The sequence below is a fragment of the Neopelma chrysocephalum genome, unplaced genomic scaffold (assembly GCF_003984885.1).
Source record: "Neopelma chrysocephalum unplaced genomic scaffold, ASM398488v2 Primary Assembly neopelma1_132, whole genome shotgun sequence".
NCBI classification, from domain to species: Eukaryota; Metazoa; Chordata; class Aves; order Passeriformes; family Pipridae; genus Neopelma; species Neopelma chrysocephalum.
In genome coordinates this window covers 2,398,468-2,420,068 of record NW_020897794.1, presented here as the reverse complement: position 1 = coordinate 2,420,068, position 21,601 = coordinate 2,398,468, and the positions used below count along the sequence as shown (strand labels likewise).

The following is a 21,601-nucleotide window of genomic DNA, read 5'->3' as shown; positions in this document are numbered from 1 at the left end:
TGCAGGCACGTCAGGGGCTTCCCATTGCCTGTATCTGGGCTTACAGCACCCAAACTCAGTTGGTTTTTCTGAGCTGTGCCCCTTGCACAAATGAAAAGGATTTCAGCTTTCCTTGTGAACCAGCTCAGTCCACTGCAGTCCCTCACCACTTCCCTTTGGCCCTTGGGGCCCTTTCTGCTGGGGGGGCACTGGAGATTGGGGGTGGGGACATGCCAGCCCTGCAACAAGCCCCATGCCAGCTGGGTGGCACAGAGATGGGCTGTGTGTGGAGCGTAAAGCAGGGACAGACTCAGGCTGAACTGAACTCTAGATCCTGGTTTGTTTGTTTTTTTAACACCAATGATACACAGGCAGAGGAAGTCCAACTTCCTTTATATAAACTTCTTGTTTTATTAAAACTAGTATTTTCACTCAAATGTTTAAGAAATCCTTTATTTCACATGAACAGAAGCATCTTGCAGCAGGGCAGCCCCTTCGGCCACGACATTTCACCATCTCCAAGCTGCCTGGTGGTCCAGGATCATGGGGCAGCTGCCCTGTGAGCCCCCCGTGCCCCCACTCCCTCCCCACCACACACAGCCCCGGTGCAGGGTGAAACAAGCCACAGGGAACAGCAGAAGTTAGAAATCAAACCTTCATGGCTGCTCTGGTGGCTCCAGAGGGCAGCTTTAAGTCGCTGTGGTTTTTCAGGTCGGACTGCCTTGGAGTTCCTCCAGGGATGAGGGGCAAGGTGGGGCCATCCCCTCTGCCCCCGCTCCCAAGGTGGTCCAGGCTCATGTCAGTACTGCTTGGCCAAGGCCACTTCTAGAACCCAGAGCACCATTGTGGTGACATTTGGCCCCGGTGTCTCCCCAGATCCACCGTGACTCTCCAGGTGCAGGGATGGAGGAGCAGAAACCTGTACCAAGGCCCTGGCACAGGTGGCACCCGTCCTCTGCCACCCTCTGGGGTCTCCTCCGTGCCCCTGGGGCCAGGTTTGGGGCTGATAACACCCAGGGATTCCCAACTGGCCACGCTGAATTTCTGTTCTCCTGCTGTGCACCTCACCATGGGGGATGCTGTGGCCACCCCGCCTCCCTGGGGAGTTCAGGTGGTCCTTAACTTCAGGCTGCTGTTCCTGCAGGGCAGCCTGGGGTTGTTCCAGAAGCACCTTTGTGCCCGGCATCCACGGCACCTTCTCTGGCACTGCTGTGGCAGGTGACCCGACCGATGGGTTACACAAATCAGAAAGCGATTTTCTTAAATGCTCAGATGAAAATTGTTGATGAGTGTTAAGACTCCCCCCTTCTCCCCCTTTCAGCACATCCATTTCCAGCACAGTTGCTGTGGAGCCCCGAGCAGCCCCTGGCAGGTCTGTGGAGGCAGCAGGGCGAGCAGGCAGGTGCTGCAGGGCTGGGGATGCTTTGCTGGGATGCTCTGAGCCACCTGTGCAGGGAGGGGCACACACAGGTAGACCAACAGCTTTTTTGCATTGGTTTGTAACCCAATTTCTATCCTTCCTTGCTTCCCTTCTGGAGCACTTAGTGCCCTGAAGAACCTCCCAAGAGTGGAGAGAATTTGTAGTTCTCAGCAGCCTCTACAAGTATCTTTGCTGTAACTGCTAGAGAGTGCTGGGGTTTTTTCGTTGTTGTTTTTCTTTTTGTTTGTGGTTTTGTTTGTTTTTTTTTTTTAAGAAAAAAATATTTTTAACCACAGCAGTGTGATACCAGGCTATCATCTTGGCACGTACTCTCTGGGCAGCCCTGTGAAGTTTCTTCCCCTCAGGGCTTCATCCACCGTCAGGATGTATCTGTTGATAAGATCTTTCATTTCCTGGGTGAATGGCTCAAAATCCTTTTGCTTAGCACCGGACCGCTTGAAATTGCCATCCCTGTTGTTCTCCACGCAGAGCAGCCTGTCCTCTGTCACCGTCACGTTCAGGAACTCCACCATCTCCCTGAGCTTGGGGATGAGGCTCTGCTTTAGGTCCTCGTAGTGGACGATGAGCAGGCGCTTCCCGTACTTGAGCCAGTCCAGGACGTGGGAGGCCCACCAGGAAGCATAGCTGTTCACGAAATCTGGCCACTCTGCACAACCAGAAAACATGGAAAATGAGACACTGTTAGCCATGCTGTGATTTAACAATTCTCCTTTGCCTTGGGCATTAATGATACCTTGATCTCTATTTGCTGTTTGTGCTAGTTTAATTTCTGAAGGTCAGGATAGCCCTGGTGAAAGCTTTTGGGCTGGACAAAGAGCACTGTGGCCCAAATGTAACAATTTGCAGTATGGTAAAGCCCTTCCCTCCAGACTTTTTTCTGAGGACTGTTTTGTGGGGTTTTGATGAATAGGTCTTGCATTGTGACTGATGAAAGGTGAACTTGGGAAAGAAATGTGGTGTGACACAGGACAGTTCCCCCCCCAGCCCTGTGCCAAGCCACAGCTGTAATGGCTAAAATATGCACGAGGAGAAATGGAAGCCAAATGTCTTTCCTGCTGCAGAGTCTGAGTGCAGCAGCATATCCAGGGGGAAAATTGCAGTCACCAGCCAGCTTGCCAGTCAAACATGTGGAGCGTGGCGGGCAGGTTCTGAAGTCTTTTCATGTGTTCAGGGGACGCTGAATCTCAAGTCCCCTTATTGCTGTTATCGTTATTTATCTGCAGTGCTGTAGCACCTGTACAGTGCTGTAAAATTTCCTTCAGGAAACGTCATGCTCCATTGGACCCTCCAAATCTTAAATTAGATTTTTCGTGGTTATTACATGCTGCAGGGGCAAATTTTCTTCACCTCACATAGCCTGGCAAATGGGCTGTGCACAGGAGTGTTGTACCTGGATGTGTTTTCTGGGCCCAACAGTGCCATGGCAGTGGTGCTCCCGTGTGCCTGTGGTGTTGGTGCTCTGCTCCCCTCCTCCCCATGGTGGTGGGTGTACAACAAGACCTCAACTGCCCCCTAAGTGCTTTTGGGGCTGATCTCAGGTGTGGTGGGACGCGGGTCCCGCTGAATTTGTTTGCAGTGCTCGCTCAGGTCCCCGTGTGTCCCCCCTTCCCCGCACGCTGAGGAGGTGGGTTTCAGACCAGCCCATGTGGGTGTGGTGCTCACCTTTGCTCTTCCAGTTGCGGTCGGTGGCGTAGCCCAGGTGCCCGGCGTATTTCCTGTTGAACTCTGCCATCAGTGATTTGTAGGGGTTCCTTATCAGCAGGATCGCCGAGTCGAACATTTCAATCTCTGTCTTGCCACTTTCATGTGTTTTCACACAGATGGTCCTTCTACTTCTCCAGTGGTCTTTTTCTCCTTTAAAACCTGTTTTACAAGACAGGATTGTTGGCTTTTTCACTTGATGGTATGTCTGTGCCTTTTTGCACTGAATCATCCCCTACAGTGGTGTAAAGCTGGTGTGAGGGTAGTGGTCAGTTGAACCCCCTGGCAGCCAGACTCTCCCTCGCTGGGCAAGGCATCCCTGGCCCCACGCTGCCACCAGGCAGCTTTTCCCAGGGCCAGTGCTTGGTGCTTGCTGAATGTCTGCCCCCTCGGGATATGGCCCTTCCAGGATAATCAGTAACATTTGAAAATGTAACCTTGGTGTTTCCTGTGCTTGTGAAGGGTCTCACCCACAGGGTTTAGGCAGATGGGAGCTGCACATGTGTGTGTGCACAGGGCACCAACGTGGGCAATGTGCACATTTGCAAAGGCAGAGCCTGGCTGCTCTCTCTGAGAACAGCTGCCTGTCAGGCACAGCACACTGAGGAGCTGTCCCTGCTGCCATCTGCACCGTGGGAGGCTGCTGGGTCCGGGCGTGTGTTTGAGTCTCACCAAATGTGCTGACAGTGGCAGCCGTCGCTGGCTCAGGCAGAGGAGTGCAGTGAGTAAAGCCCTGTGCCTGGGGAGGGCTGTGTGTGTGCCACCCCTGGGGACAGGGTACCTTTGTTGTAGAGGGTTCCATCGAAGTAGTAACTCCCTGTGTAGTATCCCGTGGCGTGCTCGATCAGGTGCCGAGCCCACGTGTTCCCAGCCCCAGGAAAGCTCGACAGAGCAACAAACACTTTGGATTTGGTGGTTAAGAACTTCCTGTCCGTGCAGCGAGTGTCTGTGAGTAAAGAAGATATTTCATTGTTAGCATTGTGGCTTTTTAATAATTCCACTGACAGCCCTTGATTACAGGGTTTATTGCTTCCTCCTTCTCTCTCTTACGAATATAGGATATCAATTTGAGTCCGGTTGTGAGTCAGCTACTTCCCAAAATTAATTCAGCCATATGAGGCCAAAGAGATTATCCTCAGAGAGGTTTCTGCTGGTTTTGTGTTAGGCAGTGTTTTTTTGATAAAGCTGCAGCAAACCATTGTACTTGCCAATAAGTTGTGCTAAAAGCCCCTAAGTGATGCCTGTTTGTTACCAGCTATTTGCCTGTCAGGTTGGCTCTGCAATGGAACTTGAAATGTGCCACTACACCTGGAAATTGGGAGTTTTATAACACAGGAGAAAACCATCCTACTGAAAGGAGCTGCCTTTAGTTAAATCTCTGCACTGCCATTCCTCTCTGGAGGGCCCAGGCACTGCCCTGCAGCCATGGAGTCAGGTACCTGGTTTCAGATGTGCTTCTGTAAATCCTCACCTTGCTTCTTAACATGCCAATGAAACCAAGGATAGGATGAGAACCAATCTTGACCCTGTGTGATGATTGATCAAAAAGCCAGCTCTCTTCATTCTGTAGAGCAAGCTCTAGATGAAGGCATGGCTAGAAAGTGCCTGCACAGCCCAGAGAAGGCAGTCTCCTACTGCTACTGATCTCTACAGGCCTGGGAAGTACCAGCAATTTCATGGGAACAAGCATTCTTCTTGCATAGTCTTTCCACATGCTGGTGTCTGCAGGCTACCTCTGAACTGGGACATGAGGATTAAAAAAAAAAAATGGTGTTGGGGAAAAAAAGCCCAGCACCAATCCAGAAAAGCACCTAATTTATTTTAAACTTAATAAGTTTAAATAAACTTCAGTGAGAAGTTTCACTGAACTCAATGTAAATCACTGCATGGATAAAGTTGCCAGAACCACCTAAATGGTTTTCTGGATTGGAAGATTACTCTCTACCTTGTTTTCCAGCCTTAAACATGTATGCAGATGAATATTTTAGAGGCAGATGAGTAGAGCAGAATTAGAGCCCGCAGAGTTGCCTTGGTGGCTGCCTGATCTGGGAGCTGCATGGTGGGGAAATACCTCCCCAGGCTCTGCCTCGTTCTCTCCATCTGCAGAATAATGTTGTTGGTCTGTGTTGAGGGGAGGCCGTGCTGTGCAGTGAGAGGATGCAAAGATGCATCTCCATGAGCACGATTGCAAAGGAGGAATTTAGATAAGGTCTGCTTCCTAAACTCCTGCCTGTGTCACGATACCCACTGCTGTGGCTCAGGCTGCTGTAAAGGAGATCACTTTTATTGCTGCAGGGGGGGCACAGGGGCTGTTTGCAGCAGTGGTGGCCCTGGCAGGGTGAGGCTGGAGCTCGTACCTTGCACGGGTGTCTGATAGACCAGGCAGTACCTCCCCTGGGCACTGCTGGAGTTGTGGGTCCCGCGGCAGCGCAGCCCGTCCGCACCGTCCCGCAGAGAGAACCTCCCGGTGGGGAACCCACAGTAACACTCCTGGCCCTGGATCACTGCCAGGGGAAACTCCTGCGGGAGAGACAACATGGATCAGGGCAGCAACAGCCTGGGGAGAATGCTGCTGCCATGCAAAGAAAATAAATCTTCACAAGGCCACTATTGAGATCAAAGCAGTGTTTGATACGTCACTCTAAAGCTGGTGCTCTTTTACTACTACTGTTTTCATACTGTAATTACCTAAAAAGCAGGTTTCAGGCAAAAACCTCAGAAACTTTTAAAATTCACAATATTCTTTCTCATGATTCATAAAAAAAAGTTATAACACTCCTGCAGCACCTGGTATGTAATTGCACCTGCAAAATGTCAGTGTAGGAAAAGTTTGAACTTGCCCCCAAAAATGAGCATTTTGTATTGAAAGAACTTTAAAGTTCCATTTACATTCCCCCAAACCAAGTCAGCTGCCACACGTTTGCCTTATTCAGCTGATTTTACCAAAGTTTGTGTAGAGGAAACTTGCTCTTAGAAGAATTAAAGGGAAGAAGGAGCTGTGGACCCACTGACTGCTGCAATCATGTGTAAAGATAAAAAGAACAAAGTCAAGCTGTAAAGTATTTCCCAGAATGGTTTATGCAGAGTTGTTTTGGGGATGTTGTTCCAGGATGGCAACAGGCTGCAAAGCTGCATTTGGGCTAATGGTGGTGAGAATTAAAGCAAGTTTGAGGGAAACATTTGTTAATTATTTGCCGAAGATATTAGCAGTTGCTTATTTACCCTAAAATTCAGGTTTTCTCCTGTTTTTGTAAGGACTGGGCTTGTCCCAGAGCCCCCTGTGAGCTCATGAGGGGCTGTGTGAGTGGGCAGAAGTGAGTTCAGGGACTATTTGAGTGCAGAACGTTCAAGTCCACCTATTCCATATCAACACTTTTTGTCTTTTAAAAGTCTTTGAGTCTGGGAAAGCATGACAGGACTGCTGAGCAACTTATCTCTTGCTCTTGCCCACGCATTCATCCTCTGATAAGGAGGCAAATGCAGCACGTGCTGTGTGTGCCCCGACAGCCAACATTTGCTTAGGGAATGAGACATGACATTGTCAAAAACTATTTACAGATTTGATCCAAGGGCAAAACAGTTGTGGGTTTGTCTGCAAACAGAAATCTTTCCTTTACAATGAGGCAGTGTTTCTCAGTTTGAGAAATTAATGTGTCCCTGCCCTCAAACACAGCCTGGAACAAAAATGTTCCTTGTATCTCACACCAAGTGGCCCCTGCAAGTGAAGGAGTGTTCTGGAAGGCTGGGGCTGGAAGGCTGTAGTTCGCGTGGGGTAAGGAAAGCAAACACTCTCCAATAGCAACACAGTTGATGCGATTCAATCACTGATTATTTTGTAGTAGGTTGTATCCAAATCAAGAATTATGAATAGATTAAAAATACATTTATCTGTTTTGCTCTGATTACTCTGCTAAATTAGTTCCTTTTCCAACTTCCTATGCTAACTCTCCTATCTGATGCAGTTAAATTCTTTCAATCTATCAGAAAGAATAAGAGATGGGGTCTAATTGCAGAAGGAAATTCCTCTCCTGAGTAAAACGGATGGGTTTGGTTAATTTAAAAATTGGCATGTTCATTTTGCAGCAAATCTAGAAGTCATTCTTCAAGTTGTCATTGAACTGGATATGCTAAAAGCAAAGTATAAATCCCATAAAGTCAATCCTGTCCTTGCATAAAAACTGTGTCTTGTTTTTCTCTGTGATCTGTTGAGCCAGGGGACATTTCTGCAGGGCAGTGTTAGACCCAGTGTGACCCTATTTGGAATGCTCCCCTCTCACTGCTGCAGTAAAGTCAGCAAGGCTGTGATTATCTGTGCCAGTCAAGGTTCTGGCCTACTTATCTTTGTTTTATTGTGTTTGAAAAAATATCTGAATCAAGCTATGGAATCACCCTGTATGAATTCTACAATGGGGTTTGAATCCAAATCCCAGGAGTCGTTTGTTTATGGGTAAATAAGTGCATGTGGCTACATCTGGAACCCAAAATAGCAGGTCTGGTTTTGAATTGAGGAGATCACTGTGTTCTGTATTGCTCCATAAAAAAAAGTGTGCAGACTTGTCCCCATGGCTTTTGGATGCCACAGGAACTGCAGTTCTCGAGAGAGAGAGAGAGTGTTCCTCCAGATTTTATTCATGTCATCACACATGTTTGGGGTGTCATAACAGGTCTTGTTTAAGTGTCTGGAGTTAAACCACAAATTGGTGTGTGACAATTGGACTCGTGGATATGCAATTCTGCTTCTGAAGCAGAGGGAGAAATTGCCAGTGTTTTTGTAGGCTATTCCATAGAGATGGACAGTGTCCTCCATCCTAAACCTGTTTGGATGTCATGTACATTTTGGCTGTTATCTTTTCCTTGTCCTTCTCAGTCACCAGTAATTTCAGATGTTTCTACTTCTTGGCAGCATGTCCGGAAAAACTTGAAGGAACCATACTTGTGAAAACCTGTCTTTTCAGAAAAATCATCTCCCAAAACCAGAATGGCAGGACTGTGCTTAGAAACACTGACCTCATGAGCCCATCTGAAAACAACATCTCCACATATTTCATGTCATTCTCCCAGACAGAGAAGCAATAATTAATTGCATTTCATCAGTAAATATTAATAGAATTATGTTACACGGGGTAAACTGACACAGATCAAGATTTTTTTTTCTCACCATTAAACAATAGACTGATAGCAGAGCTTGGAAACAATTGTTCACTAATTCCTGACCATTTCTATGCCCGGAGGGATATGAGAGAGTGTTGGGGTGGGTGTTTGGGAGGTGCTGTACACAGGGTACGTGGGCAATTCACTGCACAGAGTTAATTCCACAGTGCATTCTTAAAACTGGTTTAGAGGATGTGTTGACTGGGAAAAGCTTCCCCACTCTACCTAGTAATTAAGAAGATTTGTTTTTCATGCCTTCATAGTTTTAATCGATTTTGTGATGCTGCAAAAAGCAATTGAATGTTGAGCTTAGTGCATGAGGCTGAATGTGGCTGCAGGCAAAATCTGACCACACAGTGAACCCTCTGTTCAAAAAATCAGCCCCCTCAGAGTGGGGAGGAAGGGAAGAGGACCAACAGCCACTCAAACAGAAGGTGCCCTGCCCACAGCTCCCTGAGAGCTGAGCAGGGCTGGCTCCCTGCAGGGCACCAGAGTTATGGTTCAGATGCTGCCAGCCCACATCCACCCTCTGGCAGTGGAGCCTCCCCACGAGCTGCAGCCACTGAGACCTCCCCCGGGGTCAGAGCTGGCTCAGGGCTTGGCTGGAATGTGACATGGAAACAGTATTGATTTCCTCATGGTCGATACTCATCACTTAGAGCAGCTTTTCTGTGTGTCATGTGGCTCTCATGGCTTTCCCTCCTGCCATCCCCACTTGAGTGGCTGGACCAGATGCATGGCTGGGTATTTACTCTGATGAGTTTTGTCCTTTAGAAACTCATTTACAAATTCAAAGCTCTAAGGCACTAATCTCTGCCCTTCCCTTAGCAGATTAGACTTTAAAATAACAAAAAAAAGGAGAAAGGATGTGAAATGAGAACTGTTCTTACTTTCTTGGAGCAAAATTCAGAGCACATCTCCACCGTCAAATTGGGCTGTATCAAAGAGGCTGGAAAGGTGTCTGTTAAATTTTCTGGAGCTCTAAAACATCCTCGATAGATAACACTCCTCCCTGCGGGGATATGAAATAGGTTTCTCTTAAGAAAACGATGTTCATAGTATCCTGCCTCTTTCACAAAGAACAATACTAGGTTCAGAAGCCAAAAATAATAAAATAAATTTTATATTACAAAGGCTGCAGAAGTAAGAGAAACCCTGATATATGCTAGAAAAAGGCATTGCAAATCCTGTGGTATTGCAGGGAGCACATTCCTCCAGGTTTGTACAAACCACAGAAAGCAGGGCTGCAGCACAGGGTCTGGGTTAAATTCCACCAGTGGACAGCATTGCTGTTGTCTGCAGGTCCCAGTTTCCTCTGAAGACTTGCTTTCCCCTCAAAGCCCCGATAAAAATCTACAAAGCTTCCCAAGATCTGCACCAGGAAAGGAAAGGAATGTAAATGAATCCTGAAAAAAACCTTCCCTGGACCCATTTTCCTGCTCAGCTGCCTCTCTCCTCCCCCTCCTGCTTTTCAGGCCAAGGGAATTTGCTGCAGCCTTCAGACCCTAAACTGGGTTTTTGTCAACTGGTCCAGGAGAACAGCTTCCACCACATCTTTAGCACCAGCCTCTGATCTCACCTGCTTCTGTAGAAACACCACAACTCTTGGCAGAATTGCAGGGTCTCCCTTGAACAGTATCACCAGAACTGATGTGGGAAGTGAGTTGGATGACAGGAGAGATGCGGTGCAGTTATGAGGGAAAAAACTGGTTCTGCATGAATTTCCTGGCAGAAAAGCCCAGATTCTCCAGGACGAGTCAAGAGCAATCTAAGGAGAAGCTGCTTAAATATTGTTCTAGTAACTGTTCAAACCAGTTACTGGAAGCAGTGCTGGATCTCTGGGATCACTGGGGTGATGTGAAAATAAAATAACTTGACTCAAGCTGAGGGGAACAGGAGTCTCCCTGGGACCAGGTCACTGCAAGCACTGCCTGGGCATGTTTGGGCTTCTCAGGATGTTCTTGAAAGGCCTCCACTTCACACTAATATTTAATTCCTGAAACAAAATGGTTATGAACATGTTCAGAGTTGTCCCAGTGGTCAGGAAGAAAGCTTGAGCTGCCCGCACCAGCATTAGAGGGAGCAGGTTCACAGGGAACCCCCAGATCCCACTGGGAACAGCTGGGTTTGTGTGGTCTGCCTGCTTTTTGGGGAGTCTGCCCCAGGGCAAGCTGCACTCTGCCACAGCCACCCCTGCTGCCAGAGGGGCTTTGAGCTTCCTTGGCACGATGTAGGGGCACCCACAGCACAGGAGCTGCACAGCTCGGGGTGTGCAGGGGGCTGCAGGGGGGAGGAGAGGGGAGGCAGCAAACCCCATCTCTCAGGAGATTTAAATGGAGATGCCACTGAATCTGCTCCGTGTAAGAAGGACAAGGTCTGTGCTCTACATTACCCAGCATAAATCACATGGGCTGTTACTGTCTCAGAGTTATTTCCAACACACTTGTTCATTGTGATTAATCCTTCTGTTGGCCCCTCAGCTGGCTTGCGTCAGGGGGATTCTTCAAACAACTATCAGGTGTTACTAAGGGCAAAAAAAATACATATCTAGCTCCAGGCTAGACTAATTTGATGACTAATTCATTAATACTTTAAAAAAAATTAAATGCTGCCTTTTCCTGCCAAGTATGTATATATATTTTATGCTTGAGGTTTAAACAGTGATACACGTCCTGGGAAAACTGCCAATGTGCCCATCAGCCTGACAGTGGCAATTTAAGTCTATGTACCTTTGATATATAATTCATATGTAGCTGGGTGGATTATTATACAAACCTTGACTTGTCTTTAAGAAGAAATGAAGTACCATGGATATTGGCACAACCTAAGGCCTTGGTGCTTCTTCTCGGCAAATAACATCCTTAAGGTCTTGTGAACTTGCCAATTGAAAAGACTGATCAGCTGTTTAGGTCTTTTATGTGCTTTGTGTTGGCCTAAAGGTTTATCCATTGTGTCCCCCATGGCAGCTAATTGAATGATGAGTAGAGTGTGTTGCCATCTAAAGATGAAACAGAAATCCCAACTGCCGCTGGAACAGAAGTCCTTGGAAAAGCAAAACTCTGCGGTCTCTTTTCTCTCAATGAGGAAAGGGATTGTTGTGGTTCTCTCTCTGGCCTCTGTTTACTCCCTGCTGCAGTCACAGAGCACTCATTTTGTTTGGGATCATCTGAGCTTAGGGTGGCCTTCATCTGAGCACTTTTCTGCCCTCCTGTTATAGGGCACCCACTTCCAAGGCTGTTTCTCAAACACGTGGGTTTGTCCACCTGCAGTGGGTGCCAAAGGGAGGGGGTTTTCAGCTGGAATTCTGTTGCAGTTGCTCTGCACTGTGTTGTGTTTCGTCCCTGGTGACACCAACCTCCTCTGTGGCAGTCCCGAGGCAGTGCCAGGCAGTCTCCCCACTCTGGGGCAGAGAGAAGTGCTGCTATTTTGGGGAGGGAGCCAGGGACCACACGCTGTGCCCTGCAGGCACCTTTGTCCTTTGCCATCTCCAACTCTGGTGACAAACGGAGTGAGACAAGCAGCAGGGACAACCTATGGCCCTGACATCTCTCCCTTTGGGGTCAGTGGCCTCCCCTCCTCAGTCCCGCACCCACTTACGTGGCCTGGCTGCCCGCAGCTCCTCCACCCTGTAGACAGAGAGCCGGTTGACCCCTCCGCACACGGAGCCCTTCTCCCCCTTGCACTCGCTGTTGCACTCCTCGGGCCGGGAGGGGGTGGTGGGGAGGGTGTTCCCGCAGTAACACTCTGCTCCGTACACCAGCCCCGCGTAGCTGTAAGCCCTGCAAGGAGCAAAACCAGGGGTTGTCACAGAGGAACCCGCCCGTCTGCTCCCCACTGTGTACCCAAGGGAGGCAGGAGCGTGTCCCTGTGTGTGGTGTGAGCTGCTGCTGCCCTGCTCCAGAGCTGAGCCTGCCCCAGGGACAGCACGGCCTCCTTGACAGAGGAGCTTGATGAGATTTGGGCTAGAGACCAGTGTCTATCAAAAGACAGATATCTAACAAAGACTATTTAACCAAACAGTAATTTTTGTCAAGGACAACAGAAAGTATATTGTAAGTAGCTCTGCTGCCACAGAGAATAGGCAGCAGTGCAATGGTCTGCTTCGAGCAGGGTAGCAGAGCTACACAGTGCCTGAAGGTGTGAGATAATTACCCTTTTTACAGAGGCTGTATGTGTCATGTAGAAATGCTTTTCCCGTTTCAAATTCAGTTCCACTCATTATCAGAAAAGAGAAAACTTGCAGTGAAAAAGAACCACTCACCTCTCAGCACAAGCTTCCTGACAGTGAGCTACTGTCATTTTTCTTAAGTCATAGAAGACAGCTCCCTTCAGGGTCCTCTCCCTGGAATCATCAGTGAAGCATCCTATGTAGGTGCCTGTGTGTGTGCAAGACCAGGGTTAGGCAACACATTGAGCTATCTCCTTCTCTCTGCTGCAAAGGAATCTCTTTGTCTTGCTTTACTTAGCATATGAAAGATGAGTGTTTCTCTTAGACTGCATCCAGTGTTCAGACTATTTTTTGTTGTCGTGAACAAAATACTATAAAAATCCAGCCTATTTTTGAATATGCAATTGGAAGGATGATGTGGCGTCCCACTGTTACACAGCAATTGTGTGTCTATGAGTACATTTTATCATTAAAGTATGAAAGAAAAAAGGAAATTTGATTTTAAGAGTAGCAACATTGAGATGATAGCACAGGGAAATTAAGTAATCTAAGCTGTGGACAAGAAAAGAACATATGAAGAAAAATTAAACTAAAAAACATAATATTAGCAATAAAATAATTCACAAGGAAAAGGAAGTTTCAGCCACTCTAACATGGATTTTGGAGCCAGGAATGATAAATCAAACATTTAAATATTACAAATGCAACAGTAGATTCAAAGACCTACACTCAGTAATTTGCCAACATGCAATTAGAAAATTCACAAGCTGTGAACACACACTGCAGCTCGCTGTTAATGAGGTGGGAGTCCTGCACTTCCAACGAGGGTGCTCCACGTTTCACTGCTGACTTTGGATTTGGGTGTTTCCATTCAAAGCAGCAGAAAACTGAGGCTGTGGGGCCAAAGAGCCCGAGGGGAGGTCCCAGGCAGGGCAGCTGCCCTCTGCCCTCCTCCTGTGCCCCTCCCATGTTTCTCATTCACATCCTCCTATGAATGAGTCGTGGTCTTAGTGACATGTCCAGTCCCTGTCCCCTCTGCATCCTGTGCAGTGGCAGAGCCAGGCCAGGAGAAACTGTGAAACTCCATCTGCTGTAAGCACTTGGAACAGAAAACTCTCATTTGTTGGACTAACAGTGTTTGCCAGTGGCCCTGGCAGGAAAAGATGAGGTCCCTACCCCAAGCTACTTGCAGTGTCAGCAGGTGGGAGCCTGACTTGGAGAAAAAGGACTTGGATTTTCTCACCCAAGGCTCCTGGGTGGAGTCAGAGCAAGGCAAAGTGAGCTGGGAGGTTCCCAATATGCTGGGTCAGATGCCATTGGTTTTGTCTTGGGTTAAGGGTCTGCCTGGGGAGGCACAGCAGGGGCAGAGCAGCTGTGCTGCCTCAGAGCCAGGGTGTTATTGGAATGGCACCACTGAGGAGGGCACGAGCCCAGCCTCCAACAGTGAGGCAATGCTGCCTCACTGAGCAGGAACTACAGGGCATCACTGAGGCTTTAATAAGCACTATAAAAACGGAGGAGTTCATTAGATTTTGAAAGAGATCCATAACAAAATAAAAAGCATCTAAGTTTACTAGAAGTGAGTTGGGGAAGATAACATGCTCTACGTAGGTAGTTAAATTTTAATTGATAATCTTCAAAGGCTGATCCAGCTTCTTAACAATAGTGTTATTAATAATGTCACTTCATGTTCAGTCAGATATTCATATTTGAATCTACGGTATGGTGGGATGTACAAATAAGTAGTCCTTCTGGCCCCTCTCACCAGCAGTTAGAACCTGAGCAAGGCCCTGGCTGAGAGGCTCTGACTCTCTCCTCTGCCACCAAAACCTGCTACCAACAGGGTGTTCTGAAGTGTTTGTGAGCAGCTCCAGCTTGTTTCCTCAGGTAACTCCAGTGGTTCAGTCTGCATGACTCACACTGTGACTCATCTCCCACACAACCACCACTATTGCCTTCTCCCTCCCCTTTCTGACAATTCCCTCGGTAGGTATCACAATGTGGCACCCATTTTGTGGGATTTTTGGATAAGGTGCTCTTTTGTCTGAGTAAATTTATTCAACAAACTAAAAAGCAGTTTGGTAATGTGGTGTCTAGTCATCCAGATCCCATTCCTGCTTTATTATCAGTGAAACATCTCCAAGAACAACGAGTTCTTCTAAAAGGCAGCGTGTCAAAGGCTGCAAACTCACACTGATGCTGCAGCGAGGGCATGGCAGTCACCCAGGGCAGATCCTGGTGCTTCCTGGGGTGGGCTCCTCAGGGGGCTTGTCTGCTCCCTGGGAATGCTCAGCCTTTGGGGGTGATGGCAGGTTTGGGGCTCCAGCTCAGCTGTGTCACAGCCCAACACCACGGGCTTGGTGCTGTCTGGGGTCCCATCGAGCTGTGCTGGCCAAACGTGCCTGGATGATGCAACTCTCAGCAGGGTCATAAGGGTATAAAGGGTATAAATGTGAACAGCTAGAGTCCTGGTTTGCTTCTTTGCTTGCTTTGGATAATAGTTTCTTAAAATTCTTCCTGCTGACCCAGCCCAAGGGGTATTTACCAGCAGCACTTAGGGCAGCAGAGTCAGGCTCACAGTGAACTCATGTCTCTGTCACACAGGAACGCCTTTCCATTTGAATTGGAAATGGTACAGGTTTGTGCCATGTTTTCTGGGCACTGCTGTACTGTGCCCATGCAGCAGTGTGAATTCTCCTTGCGGTCCCTTGCCCTGTTGGACATTCTCAGCAAACTTGTCAAACCCCAGGAGTCTGTCTCCAGTTTGGGGGGGTTGATGACTCTCCTCATGTCCCCCAGAGGACAGCGTGTTTGCAGAGATGCTCACAGAGGGCAGGGCAGGACCAGTGAATGCATTTGCAATAGCAGAATTTAGTTTTAGCTTTAGCAGCAAGGAGGCACTTCTAGACTTATGGTACTGTGTGGTCTTGGATAGTTAATTTGATAAAATCCACTTTTAAAGTGTTCTCTCTCCTGAGAAAGAAAATCAATTAAAATGGTCATCTCTGCCTGCTTGAAGAGAAAATAATTTAAATTAGGGAAGCACATTGCACTGTCTGGGCTTCCATTCAATCAATAAAATTACTTTTTTGGAGGAAGTTACAGCTCAGCATGACCAGGGGGGTTAGGTTTGTACTTTGGCACGTGCACGTGCCTAAGAGCTGTTCTGAAAGTAGTGAGGAGGGAGGCACATCTGCAGGGACACACTGTGGTGCTCACCTGGGACGTGCAAGGTGCAGTTTCTGTCCAAGCCATGTCCCTTACCTTTGTGTTCAGTGGCACGTTTGATCCCTCTAAACCCCGCTGCCTGCACGGGCTCCTGGTTGCTGATGAACCTGTGGAACCACCTCCTCCTCAGCTGCCTGAGCTCGGAGTTGCGGGACACGAGCCAGCGCGGGCTGTGCCGCTGGTCCAGGGCGGGCTCCTGCAGCCCATCCATGCCCACCAGCAGCCTGGCACCGGGGCGGGGGTTCTGCAGGGCCCTGGGCTCTGCCACCCCAACCCCGGGCGGCTCATCCAGGGCCTGGCTAGTGGAGGTCCCGTGAGAACCTTGCTGGATGACCAGGCGGGTCCGCTGCAGCAGCAGGAGGCTGCCGGCCATCAGGTAAGCTGCTGTGAGGAAGAAGAGCAGGAACTGGGTCCGACGGAGAAACTTCTGCAGCCTGAAGAAAGCTCTGGCCATGCCCTTGCTGAAACTGGGCCCTTCACGCCTCCCAACGGGTCCCTGAATCTCCTCCTGGCCAGATGCTCATTCCTCCCATAAGTTCAGCCCATCACTTTGGTGCCTTCTTCCGATGAAAAGCTTCTTCCCAGAGACCAGCTTGGCCAGCACTGCCCCAGCCTCAGGCACCGGGCTGGCCCAGGGGCTCTGCACGTTCCCAGGGCGATGCCTTCATCATGTCCTGCCCGACAGCCGATGCTGAAACCTGAATCACCAAGGGGAGGAAGGTTGGTTCACATCCAGATTGAAAATATCCACCATCAGGGTCACTTTCCCCCATCCACCCACCCCTTTTGGCTTTAGATGAGCATTTCCCCATCTGTTGTTTATAATTATGCACATTAGGAACTATAATCCAATGAGAACAATTGGTTGAGTACAAGTGAGTTTTAGATCTTCAGACTTTTTTTCTTTCTTTTCTCTTTCCTTGGAATGCACAAAAAATACCTTTATGGTGAGGTTATTTATCTTGGGACGATTGGAAAGGAAGTTATTTTCTTTTGTCAGTAGCCAGCATCTCCATCCTTTGTCACTGGCTGAACAGGCAGCCACAGCACAGGCATCTTTTTACAGATTCCTTCCTTTTAGCTCAACAGTAGCTGAGCTACAAATGCAGATCAGAAGGAAACTGCAGTGTGGGTGTGTGGGAGGAAAAAAGAAATTGCATTAACTCACAATAGATAAGATAATAATTATTAATCTCTGTGCAGCACAGTGAAGTTGGGCTTTATGCTGGAAGGATATTTGGGGGTTCTGTATTTACAGAGCTGGGGGAGTTGTTGGGCATGTGGCTTTATCAAAAACCAGAGATCCTGCTTTTTTTTTTTTTAGTAGATTCATATTGCCAACTATTGATGTGTGGATGTGTGTGGGTAAAAAGTAGCGAATGTTTGAAAAAATTTCATCTCAAGTTCAGCAGATCTCTCTTGACTGCTGCTGAGCTTTGCAGCTTTAGTTGTGCTGATGTGTATCACGATGAGATTGTCTGGGCAAGAAAAGCTCCTTTGTGCTCTAGGGAACCTTTAACCTCCCACGGCAAATAAAAGCTGGCATCTCCCCATAAGTTCCTGTTTTCCCAGTGCATCCCTTCTCTGTGGAGCCAGGCAAGTGTTGAGAAAATATGCAGTGTTTTCCAGAAAAGAAAATATTATGGCTTTTGTTCAGCTTGCAATTGGGGCACACTCCTGAAATCCACAGTCCTCTCAATGAACGTCTGCTTACTGGTATTTCTTGTTTCAGTATCTGATTGAAAGTTTTGTGGATATTCACTTATGCCTCTTTATTAAATAAATGTTGCCAATTAAGTCTCCACCCATTCCCTTTTTCATTTGGTTGGGCAAATTCTTTCTGTCTTAAACAACAACCAAAACCAAAGGTTCAAAACTTCTAGGACAAAAACAAATTAAGGCTCAGCTGAGTCTTTTGTCAGTTGAGCCTGAATTCCTTTTGTGTGACCTTTCAGCCTTGATTCTTAAACATGGCTGTCACAAGGCAGGAGCCCCTGTCTCTAATCTTAAAATTTAGGTGGCCTTGAAGACCTGATTTAGGTATTTTTTTAAGTTGTAGTTGTTGTTGTTGTTGTTGTTGTTGAAGTTCACGTATGCTGATTTTAGTTGTACGGGACTGAGTAAAAATATTCTCTGTCCTTATTTCTCTAAGGGCTCGGGAGCACGAGCAGGTGTGAAGCACTGCCAGGCTGCACATCTGCAGTGAGTTCTGACTGCTCTCACCACAGCACAAGTTGCACACCTCCCTTCAAAGCCAAAGAAAATGCATTGATTTACACCAGCTAAAGAGCTGACCCTCAAACTTAAATTATTGAAAATCTCTGATCAATGTTGTGAGTGCTCAAGCATTGCAGTAAAAGGGTCAGAAGTACCAAGACGGATGAATGGAAAATTAGCCCTAATTAGATCCTGCAAGTTGTTACTGCGTTAATTCATCTGAAGAAATACTGTCTCTGAGCATAGGTGGGATTTGATTCACTAGTTGTTCCTGCTGTGGTGCTACTGGAAACTTGAGCTGTTCCCAGTGGAGGCTGTCTGATCTGAGAGCAAGCTGTGTGCACGTCTTAGCTTGGAATTTGGGCTGGGAATGACCGTGCTCCGTGCAGCCAGCAGTACTTTGGGGGAAGGCTGGGTCAGTGGGCAGGTGGCTGTTCACCTCAGCAGCAGGGGCTGGGCACACCGTGCTCTTGGGGGTGTCATCTGCACCATAAAGTGGTGGCCCCTCCTGGTAAAACGCTGCTGCAAAGCCTCATCGGGGAGATGGCAATGGCTGCAGTCACACAGGACTTCAAAAGGTCCCCCCCAGCAGCAAGATGAGGCCAGACACATTGATCAGGTCAGTAATTCAGGGTTTCACAGCTCTTTTGGTTTATTCCCAAAGTGAGAGAAGGTTCCAGCCCAAGTTCTCAGATGCTCTGGAGGGGCTGTGCTGCAGCAGCCGGAGCCTTTGGGCTCATCCAGCCCTGCCCAGAGCAGCAGCTCAGCTGGGGAAGGGCCACTGAGCAGAGGTTGGGCATGTTAGCCTTCAAACTGCATCATTGGCCCAGTGTGGTCTCTTTTAACCCACTGTGTGCTTGGGCAGTGGATTTCAGTAGTTTCTCTGTGTTTGCAGTGGTGTAGAGTGGAACAGCTGGAGGCTGCACCATCCCCAGGGTGAAAGAGAGGATCTGCCCCTTGCCCAGGCAGCACGTGGCGATGTTTCCTGGAGCCAGGGGAGCCCAGTCTGGCCACCACCTGCCCAAAGAGAGCTGTGGCAGGGTGTGATGTTCCACCTCCACATGAGCAGGATGGAAAACTTGCTGTGCATCAGCAGAACTGGAGAAAACACCCAAGGTATCAGACCTAATTGAACTGTGCAGCAGGCTCTGCGCCCAAGCACAAAGGAATGTTTGGCATTGCTCCTGTTGCTCTGCCAAGTTTGTTTATTTATTTATTTACTAAGGAAAAACTGGTTCTGTGTCTCAAAAGGGTAACTTCAGCCCAGTGGCTGAAAAAGTTTAAATGGTATAAGGCAATTTAGCTGCATTCAACATGATGTGTATGAATTACCTCCAGATGCACTCGCCCTCAGAGCAGTTGCCATGACAGTACATTGTAGTAAAATCCAACCAAATAAATAAGGACACTCTCCGCCCACAGACTGCTACGAATGTGCAACTCAAAAATTAAATGTTGCTTTTTAGTGGGGAAATAGCAGAGGGTGCTACTGACATAAAAACTGTCATTTGATTTTTCCATAAACTGCATATTGCAATTTCATCAAAGTATGCCTAGAAGAATTCAAGTGCATCACTTTTGATGATGATATTAAACAGGAAAGAGTAAGAAGGAAAGAACTAGTATCTGGTAATAGAAAATGCATCATTTATCTTTTTCATGCATGTTTCACTTAAAATGAATGAAGTGAAACAGAAGAAAAGCAATCTTCTGTTCCTGTTTATCAGTTCTCACAGCCAAAGGTGTTTAGGACCATATTAATTGGGAATTGTTTGTCAAATCATAAAATGGTAATTGAAAGGAGTTTGAGATGGGCAATGAGAACTGTTAAATGGCAGAGGAGATCTCTGGGTGAAGAGAGTGATGAAAGGGTTAATGCTGCACAGGGCGGGTGGGGGAGAAGGGCAGTAATTAGCACTGGCAAGTATCAGCTTGGGGGAGATCCTGGGCTGGGTCCTGGGCCTTCAGCAGGGAAAGAATCCCTTGCCACCAGACAGTTGCTATAAGGAAAAGCAGGTCAGCACCTTGCTTCCAAACTGATCTTGCAAAGTGTAACAGAGGATATCACACCAAGCAGCTGCGTTAATGTGTTCGTAAAGAGAAATAAAAGAAACATGGGAAAGCTCTTGGCAATTCCGCTCTCCCACCTCAGGGAGCAGTTACAGAATTCCTAAGGGAAGGCTGAACACTTTCAGTGATGCCACGAATGCTGGTAAAGGCTGAAGACACTGAAAACCAGCCCCAGACATGAAGGTGAAGAGTTGCTTGTGTGAGGGCTGTCCCTTAGCGTGTGCTCAGTGCAGAAGCTCAGGTCAGTGCTGCATCGATGGCTGCAGCTCATCAAGAGTTGGTCTTGCCTAAAGAGCAGCAGGATTTTGCAAATTCAGAGTTCTTGGCATGGAAGCAAGGTGATGTTTTCTATTGTAAACGGAAGGGAATTGGACTCACATACACTATTTTTAGAAAAATCCATCCCTCTTCCACATTTCTCCTTTCTTTTGTCAGCTTTCTTTGAGGACAAGTGCAGTCAGTCAGGCCCCAGCTGAAGGATTCTGGCTCACAGCCTCTTCTTTGGATACACACTGCCTTTTTCTCAAGGCAGTTTGGAAAGTCAAGGGAAACATCAAACTGTGTGAATGCACATAGCAAGCAAAATGCTTAAGAAGCCACAAATTCTATGTTGGGACCCTGTCAAGTATTTGCAGTTCCCTTTATTCCGATACCTGAAATCATCCTGAGAAACTCTGAGGCAGCTGACAGTGAGTGTTCCTTGTAGCTGTGCTTTCATATGTGCCCAGAGCATCTCTCCAGGTTTGAGAAAGGGCTTAGAAAAGACAACAAAGTTGAGCAGAGCTCTTCCCTCATACCTTGAGTGGAATCGACAGAGAAATTCTTTATTATTCCAGTTTCCAAATATTGGGAAAAGAGAGAAAAATGAAACTGTGGATCATTTTTGTGTGGGAAGTGGCAGATGCTGAAAGTGAAGCTTAGAAGAAACATCCTCGTACTCTACTATCTTCAGCCAAAATCCACCCAAATCAGGAGATAGGTTGATGCTGATGGATTTTGGTTCAGGTCCATTGTTACTTTTTCCAGCTCCTTAAGAAAGTGTCATGCGGAATTGTCTCAGTGACAACATAACTGAGGAATTCAGGCAAAGGAAAGAAAGGTGATTTTGTAATTCCATCACCTTTCCTTGGATATTCTTTCACCAAAAAGAGAGGAAATTTTTTTGATGAAGAGTTACTATAATATTCATGTCCTTCACCAGCTGAAACATGTCCTTTTCTGTGAGATGAGGTCTATGGACCACAGCCTGGTCTCTGACCTTTCTGGCAGTTGTGGTGCAGTGCTCGAATGAGACCCATCCAGAATTCCCAGTCTGGCCTTTCAGGAGCATTTGGCTCCAGCTGGAGGCAGAAGCACCTCCAGCTCTGGCCCTGGGCAGGCACCTCTCCCGACAGCCCTGGGCATGTGGGTCTGTCACAGTGCACGAGCTGTGCTGGGCAGGCAGGGCCAGGGCACAGCCCTGGGGAGCCCCACATCCCGCTCCATCTGTGCCCCACGTCCCGCTCCATCTGTGCCCCACGTCCCACTCTGTCCTGTGCCCCACATCCCGCTCTATGCTGTGCCCCACGTCCTGCTCCTGCTGTGCCCCACATCCTGCTCTATGCTGTGCCCCACATCCCGCTCCGTCTGTGCCCCACGTCCCGCTC

General features: G+C 47.8%; 1 protein-coding gene across 2 annotated transcripts in view; it reads right to left on the bottom strand.

The window, feature by feature from the left end:
* Nucleotides 1-411: 411 nt before the first annotated feature.
* Nucleotides 412-21,601, bottom strand: part of WSCD1 (WSC domain containing 1) — a 24,915-nt gene continuing 3,725 nt past the window's right edge. For both annotated transcript variants that reach the window (XM_027698734.1, XM_027698735.1), the window contains exons 2-9: nt 15,705-16,366; nt 12,534-12,648; nt 11,870-12,051; nt 9,163-9,284; nt 5,479-5,641; nt 3,903-4,067; nt 3,083-3,283; nt 412-2,066 (exon numbers count right to left, since the gene is read on the bottom strand). In XM_027698734.1, coding sequence (XP_027554535.1) covers nt 1,714-2,066; nt 3,083-3,283; nt 3,903-4,067; nt 5,479-5,641; nt 9,163-9,284; nt 11,870-12,051; nt 12,534-12,648; nt 15,705-16,122 — 1,719 coding nt within the window. In that variant the 5' untranslated portion in view covers nt 16,123-16,366 and the 3' untranslated portion in view covers nt 412-1,713. The remainder of the gene's footprint in view (nt 2,067-3,082; nt 3,284-3,902; nt 4,068-5,478; nt 5,642-9,162; nt 9,285-11,869; nt 12,052-12,533; nt 12,649-15,704; nt 16,367-21,601) is intronic.